At 45.5% G+C, this 24,722-nt stretch overlaps 1 protein-coding gene across 3 annotated transcripts in view; it reads right to left on the bottom strand.

The window, feature by feature from the left end:
* LOC144509162 (TOM1-like protein 2) overlaps positions 1-24,722 on the bottom strand; it is a 115,841-nt gene that overhangs the window by 31,123 nt on the left and 59,996 nt on the right. For all 3 annotated transcript variants that reach the window (XM_078237584.1, XM_078237585.1, XM_078237583.1), the window contains exons 5-11: positions 23,084-23,218; positions 18,818-18,946; positions 17,443-17,559; positions 14,329-14,462; positions 12,049-12,088; positions 11,473-11,584; positions 7,261-7,390 (exon numbers count right to left, since the gene is read on the bottom strand). In XM_078237584.1, coding sequence (XP_078093710.1) covers positions 7,261-7,390; positions 11,473-11,584; positions 12,049-12,088; positions 14,329-14,462; positions 17,443-17,559; positions 18,818-18,946; positions 23,084-23,218 — 797 coding nt within the window. The remainder of the gene's footprint in view (positions 1-7,260; positions 7,391-11,472; positions 11,585-12,048; positions 12,089-14,328; positions 14,463-17,442; positions 17,560-18,817; positions 18,947-23,083; positions 23,219-24,722) is intronic.

Here is a 24,722-nt window from a genome sequence, read left to right as displayed (position 1 = left end):
TGTGACTGATGTGATTTTGTTGCATAAGGGTATGGAACTAAACAGAGTTGGGATGTGGATAAGCCACGACCTAACTGAATGATCTACTCCACATTATTTTCCTAACGCTGCACCAGATATGGGAAGAATTCACAAACGAGTACATAAAATAGAGACACAGTTAATTTCCAACACGGACGTTGATCATCTCAGCATCAGTGAAATTTCCAACAATGGCACGGTGGCACAGTGGTTAGCACGGCTGCCTCACAGCGCCAGGGGCCCGGGTTCAATTCCCGGCTTGGGTCACTGTCAGTGTGGAGTCTGCATGGGTTTCCTCAAATAAGGCATATGGCATGCTTGCCTTTATAGGACGGGGCATAGAGTATAAAAGTTGGGGTCTGATGTTGCGGTTGTATAGAACGTTGGTTCGGCCGCATTTGGAATACTGCGCCCAGTTCTGGTCGCCACACTACCAGAAGGACGTGGAGGCTTTAGAGAGAGTGCAGAGGAGGTTTACCAGGATGTTGCCTGGTATGGAAGGGCTTAGTTATGAGGAGAGATTGGGTAAACTGGGGTTGTTCTCACTGGAAAGACGGAGGATGAGGGAAGATCTAACAGAATTAAAATTATGAAAGGCATAAATAGGGTGAACGGTGGGAAGCGTTTTTCCCAGGTCAAGGGGTCATAGGTTCAAGGTGGTGGAATGCGCTGCCGGGCAAGGTGGTGGAGGCGGACACACTGGGAACGTTTAAGACTTATCTAGATAGCCACATGAACGGAGTGGGAATGGAGGGATACAAAAGAATGGTCTAGTTTGGACCAGGGAGCGGCGCGGGCTTGGAGGGCCTGTTCCTGTGCTGTATTGTTCTTTGTTCTTGTTTTGTTCTTTGGGTGCCCCGGTTTCCTCCCCAGTCCAAAGATGTGCAGGGTTAGGTGGATTGGCCACGCGAAATTGCCCCTTAGTGTCAGAGGGATTAACTAGGGTTGTGGGGATAGGGCCTGGGTGGGATTGTGGTCAGTGCAGACTCGACAGGCCGAATGGCCTCCTTCTGCGGGTAGAATTCTATGATTCTGTGATTCCATGAACCAGAAAGGTAACATATGACCGACTACAACAAATGGTCTTTAGAAAATAAGTTTTGTAACAGGAAGCAAGTGATCAACCTTTATGTACCATGGATTCTCTGAGAATCTGCTTCAATTTAGTTGAGACTTTCTACACAAAATTCAAACATCAGGTCTGGAATTAAGGGTTGAAATCCTGCTTTTCTTCCTTTTATTAGCTACATACAGCAAACAGACACATTTAAAAAATGTTAGCATGCCCTTTTGTGGTGCAATGCAGTTTACAGAACAATTATTTGCAAACTTTGTGCTGTATACAATCCTCTGGTTATGTGGACCTGTATTAACACAAGGTCTCGGTCATTCAGCCTCCTGAGCCTGCTCCGCCATTCAGCGAGATCATCGCAGATCCAGCTGTGGCTTTAACTCCACTTTCCTGCCTAATCCCCCGCAACACTCGCAGATCATAAATCTGTCTTCAGAAGGGAGGCATGGAGTCCCACGGTATTAATAAATGGAAATAAATAAATATAAATGAAATATATAGACGACAGTTTAGCTGAAATGAATTGGAGGCTGCAGTTGAATATCAAGGAGCACAACTTTCTCACAAACCATTCAGGTTTTGATTAATGTTTAGAATGACATTTGAACATTCGGGTTGGGTTACAGCCCATTCTAGTATTTCAATAGAGAAAGTATTGGCATTAAATTCTCTCCTACTCCTTATTTTACTGAGGCCTGCAGTTAACCTTTAACCACCCACATCCTTGCTGCGTGACTTCCCTGGTATCAGGAGCACTTTGCCCAGTCACCATTGCGTAAATTCAAGAATTAAGAATCTAATGATGACCATGAAACCATTGTCGATTGTTGGAAAAACCCATCTGGTTCACTAATGTCCTTTAGGGAAGGAAATCTGCCGTCCTTACCTGGTCTGGCCTACGTATGATTCCAGAGCCACAGCAATGTGCTTGACTCTCAACTGCCTTTGGGCAACTAGGGATGGGCAATAAATGCTGGCCAGCCAGCCAGCGACGTCCATGTCCCACAAATGAATAAAAAGAAACTCAAGACAATGCGGTTCATGCTCAACATCCAGACAGGTCCTTTCCTAGTGACAATTAAGTATCCTTCTCCTGCATGGTCACATTCTTCTCCAGCAATATGGATTTCCCAATGGCTGAAGAGAGGTGCCGGCGGCGCAGTGGTATCGTCACTGGACTAGTAATCCAGGGTAATGATCTGGGTTCGAATCCACCACGGCAGATAGTAAAATTTGAATTCAATAAAAATCTGGAATCAAAAGTCTAACGATGATCATGAAACCATGGTCCATTGAAGCAAAAGCCCATCTGATTCACTAATGTCCTTTAGGGAAGGAAATCTGTTGTCCTTACTCGGTCTGGCCTACATGTGACTCCAGAGCCACAGCAATGCAGCTGACTCTTAAATGCCCTCAGGGATGGGCAATAAATGCTGGCCCAGGCAGCGACGCTCACATCCCATGAATTAATTTTTTTAAAATCCAGCATGGAGCTGCTCACCCCACCTCCTGTAGGTAAGACCATGTAGGTCATGACCAGCTGCTGCAATCTTACAACCGAATTGTAAAGCATCCTTCGTGCTTGGCTGATCATGAGTAACCTTTCTATAAACGGCAATGATTGTTCATATGGAAACATGTTGGAAGAGTGTCAGAATCCAGCAATTCCTACAGACTGGGAAACATGGTCTATTCTGGCCTTCTACCCTCTCAAACACCATGTCAGAGGCAACGTATTCTTATAAGACTTTGGGTGCGATAAATTTTGCCCAACTTCTCTCATTCCTATTTTTTTTTAAAAATAAATCCTATAGCATGCAGATCAATATTATCAATTTCCTTCATCCTAATTGTGGCACAAGTAAAGTAACATTCGATTTTAAAGTCTGACACTTAATGACAGGTCTGCATGCAGGCTTGAAGTTCAGAGATATCTTTTCTTTGAGGTTAGGGATTAAATGCTAGTAACAGAATGTTGCTTACTTCCAATTAAAATATGATTTTTGTTGTTGGTTTAGCATTCTTCCTCTCAGAACAGGGAGAAAATTATTCACCCCCACTTCCATCTTGACACACACCCGCGCCTTCATTAAAGAGTAATGCTGTAAATTGACTAGCTGCCATTTGACACTGGCATTGGAATCCAAACCTGTCTGCAGTTCATGCCAAAAGGCAATGATCTAATGTGCCACCCTCCTGTCATTGCTGGCTATTGGCCCCGCTTGGACTGCAACAATAATCCTGTAGTAACTGGTAAAGAATATGACCGGGTTGCACAGAGAACGATGGCAGAGATGGGTTGAGTTGCACAGCTGTAATCTATCCAACATTTTCCACAGTACAGCTTTCTCTGTTGATACACTAGATTTGGCCTCACACCCGCACGCACTCCAGACCCAGAGAGCAACAACGCTCAGTTAAGGAATGGTCAGTGACCTTGTGAAAGGGAGATATTGGGAGAAAGAACGGGGACAGACAAAAATGATTGAAGGTGAAGCAGTCTTTGGCTGCATCTCGCAATACAGTAGAAGCATTGTAAACTACTCACCCTAGTATACTCTAGTTTAGAGATTAGCTGCAACGGAGCAAGGTCATGCAGAGGACAGTAGGACATTGTGATAAGAAATCTGTAACTGCTGTAAAAGGTAAAGTTGCCACAGTCCCAGATGACCATGGGCTGTTCTCTCCTTTGGAGGAGGAAAAGGTGACTGGTGGTGATTTAACCCGAGGATCACCACAGCTCACAAGGAGCAGGATTGAGAAGCCGGGCCTTCATAACCTCAACCGGTACGGGAATTGAAGCCATGCTGCTGGCATCACTCACCAGCTGTCCAGCCAACTGAAACAGAAAATGCTGGAGAAACTCAGCAGGTCTGACAGCATTTGAGGAGAGAGGATAGAGCCAATGTTGAATAAGGATGATCCTTCGTCAGAATCCTTTTCTCCCAGAGCTCTATTCTCTCTCCACAGATACTGTCAGGCCTGCTGAGATTTTCCAGCATGTTGTGTTTTAGTTTCAGATTCCAACATTCACAGTATTTTGTCTTTGTCCAGCCAACTGACCTCCTTTTGAGGCTTGTTGAAGAAATTTGGACTCAAATGAAGTGCCACAAAATGTTTTATTATGTTTATAAACATGAGTTATTGATGCCACAATTTGAAATACAAGTCTGGAACACTTTCCATAGAATCCTACAGTGCAGGAGGCGGCCAAATGGCCCATCGAGTCTGCACCAACTCTCTGAAAGAGCATCTTTCCCAGGTCCACCCCACTGCCCTGCCCCCGTAACCCTGCGTATTTACCATGGCCAATGCACCTAACCTGCACATCCTTGAACCGTGGGAGGAAACCTGAGCACCCGGAGGAAACCCACGCAGACACGATGGGAACATGCAAACTCCACATAGATGGACAGTCACCCAAGGCCGTAATCGAACCTGGGTTCCTGGTGCTGAGGCAGCAGTGCTAACGACTGTGCCGCTTTCCCTCTCAAAGGGCAGAACAACCCATGGTCATCTGGGACTGTGGCAACTTTACCCTTTACAGCAGTTACAGATTTCTTACCACAATGTCAAAGAACAAAGAAAATTACAGCACAGAAACAGGCCCTTCGGCCCTCCATGCCTGCACCGACCATGCTGCCCGTCCAGGAACCATATCCGTTTATTCCCATCCTATTCATGTATTTGTCAAGACGCCCCTGTTTGTAAATCAAATCAAATCTGTCAAGACTCAGAGGCAAGTGTGTGACCAACTGAGCTACAGCTGAGAGTTATAAGTTTGACGCACAATTGAAATATGCAAAAATAATAAAAATGGTTAATACATCCTCCCAGTACCCAGTGTTTCTATTAAATTAACAATTTCTACCAGCATAACCAATCATAATTGTTACAACTTTTTAATTGCCTCATGTAAAATACCTGTTCTTCTTTCCTCCGTTTCCTCAGTCCCACCATCCAGTTTAGAGGTGGGATCTACATTTAAATAAAGTTACCCACAACTAGACCTTAACCATACATTTTCAGTCAACTGTGATGCTAAAATGTGAAGAATCATTTGATTGCATAATGGAAGACGAGGACAACCTGTGGTTGCAATTATTACATTGCAAATTAAATAACTCCTATCAGTGGCCTCAGATGGTTGACCCCATAATCTCAAATTTAAACCTAATGGAATAATTGTGTGGTTCAACAGAGCTTTTCTAATTGTATTTCATATGAGAAACAAACATGGCATCACATGATAACTGTGCAGTCCCTCCAAACAAGAGCTGCTTGAGGGTAAAACTAAAAATATTTGTCTTTTGAGGGGCGTTACTGCAGCGACATACCTGAATTAACTGAGTGTATTGGACATAACCCTATTCCTGGAGGCTTAAATACAGGTTCAAGAATGGGCATTCTGCTAAGCTGTTATCAGGTATTCCCAAATCAAAGATGGCAAAGTCAGATACAAAACAAAACCTCTGCTTCAGCCATCAACTTGAAATGCCCTGAAAAGCACATTCTCCCTACTACTACTACACCAGTTGGTCCTACTGTCCTCTGCATGACCTGATTATATCTTGCTCTGTTGCAGCTAATCTCTAAACTAGAGTATACTACGGTGAGTAATTTACAATGTTTCTACTGTATTGCTAGATGCGGCAAAAGACTGCTTCACCTTCAATCATTTTGTCAGTCCCCGTTCTTGCTCCCAATACCTCCTTTTCACAAGGTCACTGACCATTCCTTAACTAAGCATTGTACTTTAAGAATTAATATTTGAGATTCCATCTCAATGCCTTTCTTGCAATAATGAATAATCATTTTGTGCAACACAAGTGTTGGACAGCAACCATCTCCAACAAGAAAATCTAATCACCACCCTTGATATTTAATGGCAATACCATCGCCGAATACCCCACCTTAAACATCCTGAGATTTATCATTGAACAGAAACTGAACTCAACTCACCATCACCAGTCACATTAGTCTCCAAAGCCTGTCCACCATCTACACGGCATGAGTCAGAAGTGTGATGGAATACGCTCCACTTGCCTGAATGAGTACAGCTCCAACAACACTCAAGGAGTCTATCCAGGACAAAGCATCTCGCTTGGATGGCACCCCATCCACCACCTTAAACGTTCACAGCTCTCTCAATCAACAATAACAACAGTGTGTACCATCTACTGCAGCAACTTGCCAAGACTCCTTCAACAGCACTTTTCAAACCCATGACCTCTACCACCTAGAAGGACAAGGACAGCAGGTACATGGGAATACCACCACCTTCAAAAGCTCCCGCCGAATCCTGAATTGGAACTATATTGCCGATCCTTCACTGTCACCTGGTCAAAATCCTGGAACTTTCTTTCTAACAGCACTGTGTATTTACATACACCACATGGATTGCAAGGTGGCACGGTGGTTAGCACTGCTGCCTCACAGCGCCAGGGACCCGGGTTCGATTCCCGGCTTGGGTCACTGTCTGCGTGGAGTTTGCACGTTCTCCCCGTGTCTGCGTGGGTTTCCTCCGGGTGCTCCGGTTTCCTCCCGCAGTCCTAAAGACGTGCTGGTTAGGGTGCATTGGCTGTGCTAAATTCTCCCTCAGTGTTTCCAGACGCTGGAGTGTGGCGACTAGGGGATTTTCACAGTAACTTCATTGCAGTGTTAATGAAGCCTACTTGTGACACTAATAAACAAAGTATAAACGGACTGAAGCTGTTCACCACCATCTTCTCAAGGGCAATTAGCAATGGGCAACAAATGCCGGCCTAGCCAGCAATGGCCACATTCAATGAATGAATTAAAAAAAAACATTGTGGTTAATAAATGCAGGTGGAGAGCACACAGACTGTGCTGTCACTTGAGTACATAGGGTGAGGGCTGGAGTTCGGAGGCTTATATTTGTCATGTTTAAATCTGAACAAATGTAACATTAGTAAATATTGGTTCTGGTTTCGTCAACTGGTTATCAGGAGTTTACCACTGAGCACTCAGCTTCATCCAGTCTTCCCTCAGCATTCAGTCCTCATCCAGTAGGGATTACTGACAGGTATAACAATTTATTTATTTTCCTTTTTCAATATATATGCACCGCATTTTCTACTTTGCTTCACGTAAATTCACGTAGCAGGTGGGAAATCACAAAACACACCAGGCGGGCCACTACTCACTTCTTGCGCTGGTCGGCCAAGGAGTTGCTTCTGGTCTGGGCAAACATGTCGAATTCTTCCTCCTCAGTTTTTGGGTGGTTGTTGTTCTCCAAGGATTTCAGTGTCCTGCTCACACTTTCTCCTGCTACACCTAAATATACACAAATCCCTAATGTAAATGTTTCTCCGATAACGCAATTTGGACCGACGGATTACTCTACAATGCAGGAGAAACAGAATGGGTAGACACATGGCAGATCAAATCCATGAAGAGAAGTATATTTTACTAAGAACAATGAGGAGACACAATATAAAATAAAGGATACAATTCTAAAGTGGGTGCAGAAACAGAGACACCTGGGAGGACACGTGTACAAGTTGAAAAAGTGGTAAAAAGGAATTCAGCACTGTAGGCTTTATGAATAAAAAACTAAAACAAGGAAGGTATGGTGAATCTTTATAAAATTCTGTTTCAGCTTCAGATGGAGTATTAGGGCAAATTTTGAACACCACACCTTTGGAAGGACGTGAAGACTTCAGAGATGCGAGGGTAAAGATTTACGATAAAGGTTCCAAGGACGAGGTACTTTAGTTACATTGGTAGACTGGAGTAGTTTTCCTTTACATAGAACATAGAATAGTACAGCACAGTACAGGCCCTTCGGCCCTCGATGTTGTGCCGAACCTTTTCCAAAACCAAGATCAAGCTATCCCACTCCCCATCATTCTAGTATGCTCCATGTGCCTATCCAATAACCGCTTGAAAGTTCCTAAAGTGTCCGACTCCACTATCACAGCAGGCAGTCCATTCCACACCCCAACCACTCTCTGAGTAAAGAACCTACCTCGTACATCCCTCCTATATCTTCCACCACGAACCTTTTAGTTGTGCCCCCTAGTGACAGCTACATCCACCCGAGGAAATAGTCTCTGAACGTCCACTTTATCTATCCCCCATATCATCTTATAAACCTCTATTAAGTCGCCTCTCAACCTCCTCCGCTCTAAAGAGAAAAGCCCTAGCTCCCTCAGCCTTTCCTCATAAGACCTATCCTCCAAACCAGGCAGCATCCTGGTAAATCTCTTTTGCACTCTTTCCAGTGCTTCCACATCCTTCTTATAGTGAGGTGACCAGAACTGCACACAATATTCCAACTGTGGTCTCACCAAGGTCCTGTACAGTTGCAGCATAACCCCACGGCTCTTAAACTCAAACCCCCTGTTAATAAATGCTAACACACTATAGGCCTTCTTCACGGCTCTATCCACTTGAGTGGCAACCTTCGGAGATCCGTGGATATGAACCCCAAGATCTCTCTGTTCCTCCACATTCCTCAGAACCCTAACTTTGACCCTGTAATCCGCATTCAAATTTGTCCTACCATTTAATAAGAGGTGGTGAGAAAAGAAGGTGGAGAGGAGATTTGACGGAGGTGTTCTAAGTCATGAGGGCTGCGGATAGAGTTGATGAAGAGAAATTTTCATTGGTGGAACGGTTGAGAATCAGAAGACATAGATTTAAGATGGTTGATAAAAGAACCAATGGTGACACGAGGAAAAATATTTTCCACAGCGATTGGTTAGGATCTGGAATGCAATGCCTGAGAACATGATGGAGGAAGACACAATCCAGGCTTTTGAAAGGGACTTGATAAACACCCAAAGGAATATTTTGCAGGGCTACAGGGAATGGGCAGGGGTGTGAGATTAGCTGAATAGCCCTTGCAGACAGGCTACATAAGATAATAAATTAGAGCACAGGTAGACCATACGGCCTTCGAGCCTGCTCTGCTATTCAGTATGATCTTCTGTCTCAACACAATTTTCCTGCCAGCTCCCCATACCTCTTGCCTCCCGGAGACACCAAAACTCTGTCCATCTCAGCCTTAAATGTATTCAACGATGGAGCATCCACAACCCTCTGCGGTAGAGAATTTCAAAGATCCACAACCCTCAATCCTAAATGATCAGCCTTTTATTCAGAAACTGGTGTTCTCGATTCCCCAGCCAGAGGGAACAACCTCTCAGTGTCTATTCTTTGCCAGTTCTGAAGAAGAGTCATATTGGACTCGACATTAACTCGGTTTCTCTCTCCACAGATGCTGCCAGACCTGCTGAGTTTTTCCAGCGTTTCTGGTTTTCATCCAGGTGTCAATCCTGGCAGGCCCCTTCAGAATTTGAACGGCCTCCTCCAAGCAGAATCTGAACTGTCACCTAATAAGTTTCAAAGTCAGCTTCCAGGTAGTTCCTACCTTAGCAAGTGATCACTATAGAGTCGCAACCATTCTATGATTTTAACAATGCAACTTTCTATGTCTTTCTCCCTCGTGTGTTTATTTAGCTTCCCCTTAAATAGTATTAATATTATTCACCTCAGCAACTCGTCTAAAGATGTGCGGGTTCGGTTGATTAGCCATGCTAAATTGCCCCTTAGGGGGATTAGCAGGGTAAATACAAGGGTTTATGGGGATAGGGCCTGGGTGGGATTGTTGTCGGTGCAGGCACGATGGGTCGAATGGCCCCCTTCTGCACTGCAGGGATTCTATGATGATTCTACTGCTAGAGGTATGGAGTTGCACATTCTTCACTCTTTGGGTGAAGATGTTACTATTTTATTCCATACTAGATTTATTAGTGAGGATCTAATACTTTTGGCCCCCAGCTCTGGTCTCTCTACGTACATGGAAATACGTTATTTATATTAGTCATGGTAAGAAGTCTCACAGCACCAGGTTAAAGTCCAATAGGTTTATTTGGAATTACGAGCTTTCGGAGCGCTGCTACTTCATCAGGTGAGTGGAATGGTAGGTTTCACATTCGTCATAACAGAATTGCAATATTAATGAATATTGCAATTCCATCAAAAAAACATGAAACAGTTGCATTTCCCACTAACTTTTCTTGAAGCCACCAACTCAGGTCCACAGCTCTCTTTGAACCTCAGCAAGTGGATCAGTGCAGTGCTATCAGGCACTGAGTCATAAAGACTCGGAAGGTCAAGCTTCAAATTCTAGTTTTGTGCTTGATCAGCAAGGACTATAATGCTGGCTGCTACGTCTGCATCTCTGGGCTGGGAAAGGAGAAATCTGTCTGGTCTGCAGCTCGTACTTTACCCCTTTCCTTGGTTACCTTCAGCTCCCTGTGCACCTCATAACTCAAACCTTTCAGTCCCTCAGTCTCAACCAAATAAATTTATATTACCTCATTCTTTTTAAAAAAGGAATATACACATGGCAAGAAATCTCTGAAGCTACTAGAAATCCATTGGTGTACAGTAAAGCAAGTAGGGCTGCTTGCTTTAAAACTGAAACCATCCATTTAAATGAATTTAATTGAGTTTCTGTAGTCAGAGAGAACAGTTAGGATGTGGAACTCACTCTCACAAGTAGTTGAACTCCACAGAATACATTCCCCCAAGGTGGAATAGTCAATTACTTGGGGGCATAGGTTTAAGGTGCGAGGGGCAAGGTTTAAAGGAGATGTACGAGGCAAGTTTTTTGTTTTACACAGAGGGTGGTGGGTGCCTGGAACTCGCTGCCAAGGAAGGTAGTGGAAACAGATACGATAGTGATTTTTAAGGGGCGTCTCGACAAATACACGCATAGGATGGGAATAAGAGGATATGGTCCCCAGAAGGGTCGGGGGTTTTAGTTGTCGGGCAGCATGGTCAGTGCAGGCTTGGAGGGCCGAAGGGCCAGTTCCTGTGCTGTAATTTTCTTTATTCTTTGAGAGAGAAGCAATTTAAACACAAGGAATGAAAGGAATAGAATGGTTGTGCTGATAGGGTTAAGATGAAGGAGGACAGACTCCTGTGGATATGGGCCGACATTTGTGTGGTAGATTTATCTCTATGTATGCAATCTTCAACCAATGTTTAATTTATTGAGTGTATTATAATTGGCTTGATCATTGACATTTTAACAAGTCGAAACTGGCAATTTCAGGTGGAGTAGATTCAATATTCTGCATCGGAGACGGCTATAGACTACACAGGTAGGCCTCCATTTGAATGAACTGACTGATCCTACAGGGAACAGCAATAAGACAGGACCAGACTTGGTTATGACATTTTCCAGAATTACTGTCCAGGCTCAGAAACGGAGAACAATCATCTATCTACTGTATCAGAGAGGCACGGCAGCCTGTGTCACTTTATGCAATGGAGGGGAAACGCAGTCTTTTTTACCCTTTCTCCATGTTAACAATTTACGGTAATTGGGATCCAATACTTACTGAGACCTGCCAATTGTGCTGAGAGATTAGAGGAAGTCACTGGGGTGACAATAGCAGGAGAGCTTGGTGTAAGATTTATTAAATTTTCTGCATTCTCTGAACCACTGGGAACCTTGAGAGAGAAAAAAAAGAGATTGAAAATTAAATTACAACCTCCTAACAGTTTTTTATTTTTATTAGTGTCACAAGTAGGCTTACATTAACACTGCAATGAAGTTACTGTGAAATTCTCCTAGTCGCCACACTCCGGCGCCTGTTCGGGTACACTGAGGGAGAATTTAGCACGGCCAATGCATCTAACCAGCACGTCTTTCGGACTGTGGGAGGAAACTGGAGCACCCGGAGGAAACCCATGCAGAGACGGGGAGAACTTGCAGATTCCGCACAGACAGTGACACAAGCCGGGAATCGAACCTGGGTCCCTGGCGCTGTAAGGCAGCAGTGCTAACCACTGTGCCGCCATGGCACTCGTGCACACATAATGTCATCTACCTTCAGTCTCAGATATTTGACATGTGTCTTCAGTGACTCAAACTAGATTAGTTGGCTTTACTCCAAGAGTTGAGCTGTACTCACTCGATTAGCAGTGTTCTGTCCAGTCCTGAACCTCTCAAACCTGAATAAAAAACATGAAATACAGAATCAATGAAATAGGCACAAGTTGCAAACCACCAGATAAGTACTTCAAGTAAAAAATTTGCAGGGCCAAGAGAAAAGAGCAGTTAGGATCAACTGGATAGCTCGTCCAAAGGACCAGTACAGCCATGATGAGTCAGACGGTCTATTGTATCATTTTATGATTCTATGAGAAGACATCGAATTTCCAGTCCTTAAAACTTTCAGTCAAATTGGAGGCAAATTCCACAAGCGCTATTAAAAAGTTTTTTAAAATTAGTTACAAGGAAGCTTACATTAACACTGCAATGAAGTTACTGTGAAAATCCCCAGATCGCCACACTCCGGCGCCTGTTCCGAGTACACTGAGGGAGAATTTAGCATGGCCAGTGCACCCTAACCAGCACGTCTTTCAGACTGTGGGAGGAAACCCACGCAAACATAGGGAGAACGTGCAGACTCCACACAGACAGTGACCTGAGGCCGGAATCGAACCCGGGTCCCTGGCGCTGTGAGGCAGCAGTGCTAACCACTGTGCCACTAATTCTCAAATAAAATCTTTCACAAGTCTTTATCATATCGATATATAATGTCTTTGCAAAAATGTACACACTGGGCATACTGGGGGTTAAAAATTGACTCAGTACTTTGGCAATGCGCTGAAATGTGGGTTATGACAAGTGTAAAAATTATGGTGTCCAATTCAGCTGGGGTTGAATTTGCGATTTGCCACTTTGTCGAGACGCGGATCATTTGGTGTGACATATATACCCAGGGGCGGCACGGTAGCACAGTGGTTAGCACTGCTGCTTCACAGCTCCAGGGACCTGGGCTCGAATCCCGGCTTGGGTCACTGTCTGTGTGGAGTTTGCACATTCTCCCTGTGTCTGTGTGGGTTTCCTCCCACAGTCCAAAGGTGTGCGGGCTAGGTTGATTGGCCATTCTAAATTGCCCCTTAGTGTCCCGGGATGCATAGGTTAGAGGGGTTAGTGGGTAAATATGTAGGGATATGTGGATAGGGCCTAGGTGGGATTGTGGTTGGTGCAAACTCAATGGGCCGAATTGCCTCTTTCTGCACTGTAGGATTCTATGATTCTATGATTCAGTTGGGTGAGCGTGACTCCACCTCAGCTCACGCAAAGCATTAAGCACTTATAAACAGCTAACAGGTGCCAGCAGTGCCTCAATGGGTAGCATTCTTACCACTGAGTCTGATGTCGTGTATTCAAGCCCCACTCAAGCTTGAATCGCATTGTTGGAGGTGTCATTTTTGTTAAGATGCAACAGACTGAGGACTGGTCTGTCCCCACATCCTAACTGCTCTCTCTGACTACAGAAACTGGTCTGTCCCCTCAGGTAAATATTCAAAGACAAGCAGGAGAGATCTTATCCAACAGCACAAAAACAGATTAACTAGTCATTATCACATTACTATTTGAGGGGCACTGCTGCACAAATAATTTCCCGCCACTTTTCCTACATGACAGGTCACTGGCTTTTTTTTTGTTCTTTCGTGGGACATGGGGTGTCACTGGCCGGCCAGCATTTATTGTTTAAAGTTTTTATTGTCACTAGTAGACTTACATTAACACCGCAATGAAGTTACTGTGACAATCCCTTAGTCGCCACACTCCGGCGCCTGTTAGGGTACACCGAGGGAGAATTTAGCACGGCCAACGCACCTAACCAGCACGTCTTTCGGACTGTGGGAGGAAACCGGAGCACCCGGAGGAAACCCACGCAGACACGAGGAGAATGTGCAGACTCCACACAGACAGTGACCCAAGCTGGGAATCAAACCCGGTCCCTGGCGCTGTGAGGCAGCAGTGCTAATCACTGAGCCACCCTGGAATACTACCTATTCCTAACTGCCCTTGTTCAGAGGGCAGTTATGAGTCAACCACATTGCTGTGGCTCTGGAGTCACATGTAGGCCAGACCGGGGAAGGACGGCAGATTTCCTTTCCTTCCCTAAAGGACGTTAGTGAACCAGGTGGGTTTTTGCGACAATGGTTTCATGGTCCTCAGTAGCTTCTTAATTCCAGATATTTTTTTGTTGAGTTCAAATTCCACCATCTGCCTGGGGATTCGAACCCGGGTCCCCAGAACATTAGCTGAGTTTCTGGATTAATTGTCAGCGCTTTGTGTGGTACCCCACGGTTGTGGAAGGTATTACACAATATGCAAATTATTTTTAATGAAAAGGATCTGTCAACGGACCCGAAAAAGTGCAGTTGATTACCTGTCATATCGTAGAAATATGTTATTGAGGTTGTCATTGACATGCAAGAGGTCCTCTGTCACCTGCTCATTGGTGACTCTTGAGATAAGTTCCAGAATCCTCTGCTGCATTGCTCGGCATGTTCTGTTCAGCTCCTGTTGTGGAAAATGTGTAATTAATTATATGTAACTTCTGAAGTACGCAACAGCAGTTATGTTGACTGTAGACACGGCAGATAAAGGTGAATTATCTCAAAATAGAAGTTTCAATGAATCATAGAAACCCTACAGTACAGAAAGAGGCCATTCGGCCCATCGAGTCTGCACCGAACACAATCCCACCCAGGCCCTACCCCCATATCCCTACATATTTTACCCACTAATCCCTCTAACCTACGCATCTCAGGACACCAAGGGGCAATTTTTAGCATGGCCAATCAACCTAACCCACACATCTTTGGACTTAATATTAAACCAACGTTCTTTTTTGCAGTAAAATAAAAACAAAATACAGCGGATGCTGGAAATTTGAAACAAAAACAGAAAATGCTGGAAAAACTCAACAGGTCAGGCAGCAGGTGGAGAGAGAAACAGAGTTTCAAGTCCGTATGACTCTTTATCAGAACTTTGTTTCTCTCTCTCTGCAGATGCTGCCAGACCTGTTGAGTTTTCCAGCATTTTCTGTTTTTATTTTGCAGGTTCTGTTCCCTCACTCCTCACCCCGCCAAAAGTGTGGATTCCTTGTTTTTAAAAGAGTGCCAGTCATCTTCACTCAAGTGGCTATTCTTCTTGCCTACACAATATCAGCAATATAGACACAGTGAGCGAAATTTTCCCGTCCCGCCCGCCACAAGAATCGCAGCGTGCAAACGTCCATTGGCCTCAGGCAGGATTTTTCCAGCTTTGGGGTGAGCGTGACCGGAAAATCCCACCCAATAACAATATGCAATATAGTTGACATTCTCGAACTTGATTTTGGCCTTGCTTAATGCCACCCCAGCACTTTAACTGTCTTCACTGGAGACCATTACTAAGATGTGGAAATGCCGGCGTTGGACTGGGGTAAACACAGTAAGGAGCCTAACAACACCAGGTTAAAGTCCAACAGGTTTATTTGGTAGCAAACGCCATTAGCTTTCGGAGCGCTGCCTTCCACTCACATTGTCTGTATCTTTAAGACCTGGTTGGTTGTAGAGATTCGCATTCTAATCAGTATTCTGTAACTTGATTTTGTGCCTCTGTGCCCTGTTTGAGAGCAGATTTCCACTCCATCTGACGAAGGAGCAGCGCTCCGAAAGCTAGTGGCGTTTGCTACCAAATAAACCTGTTGGACTTTAACCTGGTGTTGTTAGACCATTACTAAGGCCAGTTTTCCCCTTAAACTCAGGGTACTCAGGTTAATGGCAAACCTTATCACTGACATCAATAAAGTTGTGATGTGGAGATGCCGGCGTTGGACTGGGGTAAGCACGGTAAGAAGTCTCACAACACCAGGTTAAAGTCCAACAGGTTTATTTGGTAGCACAAGCTTTCAGAGTGTCACTCCTTCAGCTGAGTCTGAAGGAGCAACACTCGGAAAGCTTGTGCTACCAAATAAACCTGTTGGACTTTAACCTGGTGTTCTGAAACTACTTACCGATCAATAAAGTTGACATGAAACAGGAATCCAGGAGCTCAGTATCCTCTATTGCTCAGCTATCATGTCAGTAAACTTGCTGCGTCATTAGGGGATGCTCCAGATATTTCTACTTGAATTGTGATCGCTTGTCAGGAGGGCGACTGGCTTTGCACATTTACTGTTAACGGTTTCGAATTCTGTTTACCACAAAGTCAGAACTTTGGGGATCAGGAGTACAAGCACATTGGTTTAAGAACATGATGCTTTAACTGGCGCATGGTGAAGATTAATCATCTGGTTGTTAAGTCTTGGGTATGGATTGCTAATACCCAAAATATGGCTTAGGGTATGACGGTTTAAAGTATTGAAGATTAAATTTGCCAAGGGATATGCGTAAGCCAAACTCGAGGGCATGGACTCTAGGTCAGAAAATGGAAGTAAACAGTGCAGACTTCATTCCTTGACAGTGTGTGGAACAGATCAAAGGACACAATGACAACAAAGAGGAAAGGGGCTAGATTTTGACAATAGAACTAACTGAGGGGTGTTAAAATATAGCCGACTTCTTTTGCAGTGCAGGATTGGTCAGATGGAGCATTAGGTTATCCTCTGGATAAACGCAAATTACAGCGGATGCTGGAATCTGAAACCAAAAGAGAAAACGCTGGAAAATCTCAGCAGGTCTGGCAGCATCCATCAGGAGGGAAAAGAGCTGATGTTTTGAGTCCAGATTACCCTTTGTCAAAGCGTCATCTGGACTCGAAATGTCAGCTCTTTTCTCTCCTTACAGATGCTGCCAGACCTGCTGAGATTTTCCAGCATTTTATCTTTTGATTATGTTATCCACCCCAAGTCCACTACATAGAATCGAATCCCTACAGTGCAGAAGGAGGCCATTCAGCCCATCGAGCCTGCGCCAACAACAATTCCACCCAGCCCCATTCCCGTAACCCCACGTATTTACCCTGTTGGTCCCGCTGACACCAAGAGGTAATTTAGCATGGCCAATCAATCTAACCCACACAAGCATAGTGGCTAGCACTGCTGCTTCACAGCTCCAGTGACCTGGGTTCGATTCCCGGTTTGGGTCACTGCCTGTGTGGAGTTTGCACATTCTCCTCGTGTCTGCGTGGGTTTCCTCCGGGTGCTCCGGTTTCCTCCCACAGTCCAAAGATGTGCGGGTTAGGTTGATTAGCCATGCTAAAATTGCCCCTTAGTGTCCTGAGATGCATAGGTTAGAGGGATTAGTGGGTAAATATGTAGGGATATGGGGGTAGGGCCTGGGTGGGATTGTGGTTGGTGCAGACTCGATGGGCCAAATGGCCTCTTTCTGCACTGTAGGGGGGTTTCTATGATTCTATGATCTTTTGGAATGCAATCCTATAAAGAAATATAGAGCAAAGGCAGACAAATGAAGTTAAGGGACAGATCCAGCGTAATATAATTGAATGGTGAAACAGATTCACATGGTTTAATGGCTTCCTTCTCATGTCCCTATATTTAGGAACATTGCTTCACCTGTAGTAGTTCAAGGTCGGAGGATTCCTCTTGCCCCGGGACCATTTCAGTCAGCATTTCAGACATCACCTTGACGTTACCATTAACCACGTCCAGCTCACTCCGCAGTTTCGCGACCTGCAAGACACACATTTAAAATTTAGTCCAAAAGTCAAGGATAATCAAGTGGATTTTGATTGGTGAAGCAACCAGTGTCACCAGCAGGTGGCGACTGAATGACAATGTTCATAGAAATTATAAATAACTAATAGTTTTAAGTGAACACTTTAGGCATTACTCTACAGTTGTTACGATTCATTCTGTTCAAATGGTAGCTAGCGTTTGCCAATAGCCATGACTAACCAGTAGAATTTCATTGCCACATCGTTACATTCTACAAAAATAATGATGTGGAGATGCCGGTGTTGGACTGGGGTAAACACAGTAAGAAGTCTCACAACAACAGGTTAAAGTCCAACAGGTTTATTTGGTATCACGAGCTTTCGGAGCGTTGCTCCTTCATCAGGTGAGTCCAAATAAACTTTACCGACTTTAACATGGTGTTGTGAGACTTCTTACTGCACAAAAATAATGGCACGCCATGGAATGTTGGCATTTCAAACAATTATTTAAGCCGACTATTCTGTTTTAGTTTGCAGAATGAGAGGAAGGAGCCACCGTCATCAAAACAAGTCACCCCTTTCAATTATACAATCCTATAGCACAGAAGGAGGCCATTTGGCCCGTCACATCTTGGCTGGCTCTTTGAAGGGGCCACCATTTTGTGTCCACTCCCCCACTCTTTCCCCACCGCCTTGCGGATTTTCCCCAGTCAAGTACTTATCTACTTCCCTTTTTTGGATATTACTAATGAATCTGCTCCTACTTCCTTTCAGGCAGTGCATTCCAAATCAAGATTCAGCGTAAAAGATTGTGTCCTCGTGTCACTTCTGACACAGTTTCTCCTTATTTATTCACTCAAAACCCTTCACAATTGTGAATCAAATCTTCCCTTCACATTCTCTGCTCGAGGGAGAACAATCTATTCATTCTAGTTTTGCCACAGCACGCGGTCATGAGATTTCAATTCTGGTAAATTTCAGGGGAAGTTTTCTCTCATTGGGGTGGGGAGGGGGGAGGGCGAGGGAAGGGTGAATGATTGTTTCCATTGAACGGACTTCACCTCCTGTGACTGTGGTTTTCCCTTAAGGGAAGGAAGTGCAGAAGAGAGATGCTCATTAAGCGGAAGAATCTCGGGTCAGCTGCTTCATTTTCGATAGGTTAACAGTACAATATGGCTGCAGTTCTGAGGCTGCATTTGGGGAAGGGGGGGGGGGCGGGGGGGGGGGGGGAAGAGAGAGAGACAGAGAGAGAGAGAAGGAAAACAGATCGTTACCTGTTCGAGGGAGGGAGTGATTGCACCTTCTGTGGACACTGCAGGAATGGGCTGTTCCGAGACCGGGAACATCGCTGGCTGCGCCGGGACGGAATTTTGGGTGACGGCTGGGTCAACTTCTGGAATAGTCTGAAAGATTGAAACAAGAGTAAAATGAACAGTTACACACAAAAGGACAAATTCCCAATGGTTAGCGATGTTGCCTCGCAGCGGCAGGGATCCAGGTCCGATTCCCAGCTTGGGTCACTGTCTGTGTGGAGTCTGCACGTTTTCCCCGTGTCTCTTCCGGGTACTCCGGGTTCCTCCCCATAGTCCGAAAGACGTGCTGGTTAGGGTGCATTGACTGTGCTAAATTTTCCCTCAGTGTACCCGAACAGGAGTGTGGCGACCAGGGGATTTTCACAGTAACTTCATTGCAGTGTTACTTGTGCCACTAAAAAAATCAACTAAGTTCCAGAGTTGACAGCAGGACAAGAAGAATAGACTTCAGCCGGGATTTTCCCATTCCCATCAGGGGGGGTTTGGAGGCAAGGAGGGGAAGATACGAGACGGCAGAAGTCACTTTTCACGTCAACGTAAAAGCAGGAAGCGATTGTCTACCCCCTCCCCCGGCCGGCGGTGGGTCACATTTCCCTCAATATCAGGAACCTCATTGTAATTAATTAGCCTCTCCTCATCGGACTCGTACCTCCAAATCAAAAAAATGCACCCATGGCAGCGTGACGTCAGAACGACTCAAAGCACTTGTCTCAAAAGGCGTGCATCTGGTGAGCAGTACTCCCAGGGGAGTTTGGAGGCAAGCACAGCGCTTGGGGGGCAGTGGAGGGGGAAAGAGGATCACGCCACGGTGATGTCAGTTTGAGCGGCGCACTTGGTGCGATTGCTATGTGCTGGGGCAGCCTTTAAAAAATGGTGCCCGGATTATTGGATCGCTGAGTTGCTGGCAGGATGGGTGGATCGTGGGGCCACCAGCCAGCGATTCATCACGGAGCCTCTGCCTACCTTCTTGGTCTTTAATGTCCTGCACGACATGGTGGAAAAAGCCATCATTGCCATTGGCAACATCGCTTTTCCCACCCGACATTAGCCTTTGTCAATACCAGGGAAAATTTCACCCATCCATTTTGAATAAACGTCTGGATGTTGAAACACTGCTCCCAAATGCTGCCGGCTACTTGTAGGAAAGTTTAACTCTGCTCACTCTGCATAGCAGGGTATCATAATATCATATAGCAGGATATCATTAAAAAAATCTAAGAGGTTCATTAATGACTCAGCAAGTCCATCCAGTTAATCATCATCAACCAGAAAGAGGAACCCAAACAGCCTCAGCATCTGGAGTTGCTGGACATAGTTCAACAGGGTCTGGAGCTGGCTCAAATATTGTCTATATACATGTTGTGGCCTCAACTGCTTTCTGTGACAAAGGATTCCACAAGCTCACCACTCTCTGGATGACAGAAAATTCTGGACGGTTTGCATCTCTCTCTAGATCAAAGCCAGAGGTCAATAACAACTCCAAACTGAATCTGCTCAGCACAAACCACCTTTCAAATTGGTGTAGTTTGGTCAGCTTTATTAGTGACCATCTTACATGGGTGGCACAGTGGGTTAGCACTGCTGCCTCACAGCGCCAGAGACCCAGCTTCAATTCCCAGCTTGGGTCACTGTCTGTGTGGAATTTGCACGTTCTCCCCATGGGTTTTCTCCGGGTGCTCCGGTTTCCTCCCACAGTCCAAAGATGTGTGGATTAGGTTAATTGGCCGTGCTAAATTGACCCGAGTGTCAGGGGATTAGCAGCGTAAATATGTGGGGTTGCTGGAGTAGGGCCTGGGTGGGATTGCTGTCGGTGCAGACTCAATGGGCTGAACGGCTCCTGCTGCACTGTAGGGATTCAATGATTTATGGTGCATGGCTTTGGTCTCTCCAACGAGTGGAAACATCTTCACTACATCCATTCTGTCAAATCCTTCCGTAATTTTAAAAGATCTCTGATCAGGCCACATTTCAGCCTTCGCTTTCCAAGAGGGAAAGCCAACTTGTTCAGTCACCCCTGTTATACCTGGAGTATCAAACTGGAACATTAGCTAGTGCTGATGCACTGAGAAGGAACAGTTGTAGATTCTACCCAGTTCAACTCCACTGCAATCTTTGTTCCCTCCAACTCAAAGTCTCAACCCAAGTTTTTAACGAAATATCCTTCGGAGCAACTGCACTGAATAATATCTCAGACTTAGATTTCAATCTCCATCTAATCTCATTATCTCCTTCAATTTCATAGAATCATAGAATCCTACAGTACAGAAGGAGGCCATTCGACCCATCGAGTCTGTACTGACCACAATCCCACCCAGGCCTCTCCCTTTCACCCCAGGCATTTACCCTAGCTAGTCCCCCTGACATTAAGGGGCAATTTAGCACGGCCAATTCACCTGATCTTTGGAGTGTGGGAGGAAACCAGAAGACCCAGAGGAAACCCACGCAGACATGGGGAGAATGTGCAAACTCCAAACAGTCAGCGACGCAAGGCTGGGAATCGAACCTGGGTCCCTGGCACTGTGAGGCAGCAGTGCTAACCCGCTGTGAGGCAGCAGTGCTAACCCGCTGTGAGGCAGCAGTGCTAACCCACTGTGAGGCAGCAGTGCTAACCCACTGTGAGGCAGCAGTGCTAACCCGCTGTGAGGCAGCAGTGCTAACCCGCTGTGTCACCGTGCTGCCCGTTTCATTGCTCTCCTTCCTTCATCTTTCCCTCCATAGAAACTCCCTTACTCTTATTCATGGCTGTGCCTCAATGTCACCACCTCATATGTCCTCTCCATCACCTGAAGCATACATGTGGCCTCCCCAGACCCAATTCCTTCTGCGTGCATCCCTGCCATGAACAACTTCACTTTCAAGCCTTTGGCTCTCCGCATGTTACAATACTGCAGCTGGTCAGCTCAACCAACCAGTCTCTCCAAACGCACGTTGGAAGCAGTGAGCCACAAGACATAGAATCATAGAAACCCTACAGTACACAGAGGCCATTCGGCCCATCGAGTCTGCACCGACCACAATCCCACCCAGGCCCTACCCCCATATCCCTACACATTTACCCGCTAATCCCTCTAACCTACGCATCTCAAGACACCAAGGGCAATTTTAGCATGGCCAATCAACCCAACCCGCACATCTTTGGACTGTGGGAGGAAACCAGAGCGCCCGGGAGGAAACCCAGGCAGACACGAGGAGAATGTGCAAACTCCACACAGACAGTGACCCAAGCCGGGAATCGAACCCAGGTCCCTGGAGCTGTGAAGCAGCAGTGCTAACCACCGTGCTGCCCATCTCCTAACTGGTGTCATTTTGGACGTTCCTTCTGGTCTGTGGTCCCCACCTTTGATCACAGTCCCACAGCATGTGGGCTGCAGACACACACACTATATTTTCCTAATCTCTCCCTTTTGCCCATCTCCAAACTCATTTTGTCCATCGGACCCACCTTCTGCTCTCTTGACTCCCATTTCAAGGAAACTTATCACTCAATTTCCCCACATTCGCTAACATCACCACCTCGGTACTGCCCTTCTCCTTTTCAAAACCACTCCCATCACATCTCTCCTCAAAACACACTCACCCGTGATCCCACCTGTTCTCAGCAAATCCCATCTCCAACATTCATAGAATCCCTACAGTACAGACGGCGACCATTCGGCCCATCAAGTCTGTACCAACCACATCCCACCCTATTCCCGTAACCCCACACATTTACCCTGCTCATCCGTCTGACACTAGGCTCAATTTAGCGTGGCCAATGAACCTAACCCGCATATCTTTGGACTGGGGGAGGAAACCAGAGCGCCTGGAGGAAACACACACAGACACGGGGAGAACTCCACATAGACAGTAACCCGAGGCTGGAATTGAACCTGGGTCCCTGGCGCTGTGTCGCCCCACTTTCCTTTCCTCTACCAAGGTCTTGAATGTGTGGCCATCTCCCAAATCTGTAACCAAACTATTTTCTAACCTCATGTTTGAATCTCGCCAGTTAGATTTGTGCTGCTTCTTCATATCTGAAGGAGCTCCAGAGTTACCAATGACAGTATCTGATGTTTAAATCACGGAACAGTTTATATCGGCTGCATTAGAATTCTGTTGCCAAATATTTAAAGCATCAAGGTCCTTTAAGCCACTGTCAAACCAGCTAGGTTGAAACCATTTACTCAGCTGAACTAAAATCAACAGTATCGGGGGCAATGCAATAACTAGGCCCCAGTGTATACTTACTCGCTGAGGTGTGTGAATGGGAGACAGTGCATCAAGATCGGTCATAGGGAATTCGAGCCCCTTCCTCCTCAGTTCTTCATACACAGTCACTACCCCGGTGAGGTCTGGAGTACTCCGGAAAGCATCAGCCCAAGCCTGCATCCAACATTAAAAACGCAGCGTAAACATTTTGCGTGTTATATTTTATACGTGCCTGTGCCCAAGTTCCTCCCCATCTCTCATAATGGCATGGACTCAGAATCATACAGCAGAGGTGGTGTTTTTTTGATGCGTCACATCTGTGCTGGCTCTGTGAAGGAAAGATCCACTTAGTTCCACTGCCCTGCTCTATTCTCTTTTGATAGCTGCTACTGAATCTGCTCGAATCACCCTTTCAGACAGTGATTTCCAGATCCTATAGCGCTGCGTAAAACTAATACTCTCCCCCCTGGATCCTCCACCAATTACTTTAAACCTGTTCCCTCTCATTATATTTCCTCCAGCCAATGGAAAAAGAGTCTTTCCTCGATCTACGCTGCAAAACCCCTATTTGGCAGCACTCTCGGCTCAGAATCAGAAGGTTAAAGATTAAAGCATCAAAACGCAGGCTGACGCTCCAGTGCTGTACAGAGGGAGTGCTGCACTGTTGGCAGCTGATGTCTTTCCGATAAAATGTTAGAGAGGTCCCTTCACCTTCTCAGGTGAACGTAAAAGATATCTTTGCATTATTCTGAAGGGTAAGGAAGTTCTCCCCCCATATCCTGGCCAATATGTATCCCCCAACCCCAAGATCACTAAAATAAACAGATTTGGACTATACCACATTACTGTTTATAGGAGCTTGCTGCAAACTATTTGACTGCCAGGTTTCTACATTACAACAGTGACTACACTCCAAAGTATTTTTTTTCCTTTGTTTTTTCAAGGGGTGTGGGTGCCACTGGCAAGGCCAGAATTTGTTGCCCATCCCCAATTGCCCTTGAACTGAGTGGCTTGTTAGGCCATTTCAGAGGGCACGTTAAGAGTCAACCACATTACTGTGGCCTGGAGTCAGGTGTAGGCCAGACTAAGCTAGGATGGCAGATTTCCTTCCCTAAAGGACATTAATGAACCAGGTTTTCTTTCACAAGAATGGACGCCATCAACACCATTACTAGGGCTCGTTCTATTGGCAATAAAATAGTGCTCGTTTATTTTATTCATTAGTGACACAAGTAGGCTTACATTAACACGGCAATGAAGTTACTGTGAAAATTCCCTAGTCGCCACACTCCGGCGCCTGTTCGGGTACACTGAGGGACAATTTAGCATGGCCAATGCAGCTAACCGGCACGTCTTTCGGGTTGTGGGAGGAAACCCACGCAGACACGGGTAGAATGTACAAACTCCACATAGACAGTAATGAAAGGCTGGAATCGAACCTGGGCCCCTGGCGCTGTGAGGCAGTAGTGCTAACCACTGTGTCACCCCAATGTAGATGCTTTGAAGTGATGAAAGGTATAGCAAAAGTGCTATCTATTTCTTTCTGTCTTTCAAATGCTGACAGTGCCTGTATTATCCATTTGTACTGCAAATAGAAGATAGGATGTGATGGGCCAGAGATATTTTAACTTTTAACTTGCAGCAAATGAATCATTTTTGGCATGCAGTCACTGTTGAT

This window comes from Mustelus asterias, chromosome 21 (genome assembly GCF_964213995.1).
Source record: "Mustelus asterias chromosome 21, sMusAst1.hap1.1, whole genome shotgun sequence".
Classification (NCBI taxonomy): Eukaryota; Metazoa; Chordata; class Chondrichthyes; order Carcharhiniformes; family Triakidae; genus Mustelus; species Mustelus asterias.
The sequence above is the reverse complement of the archived record's forward strand: the minus strand, read 5'-3'. Positions and strand labels throughout refer to the sequence as shown.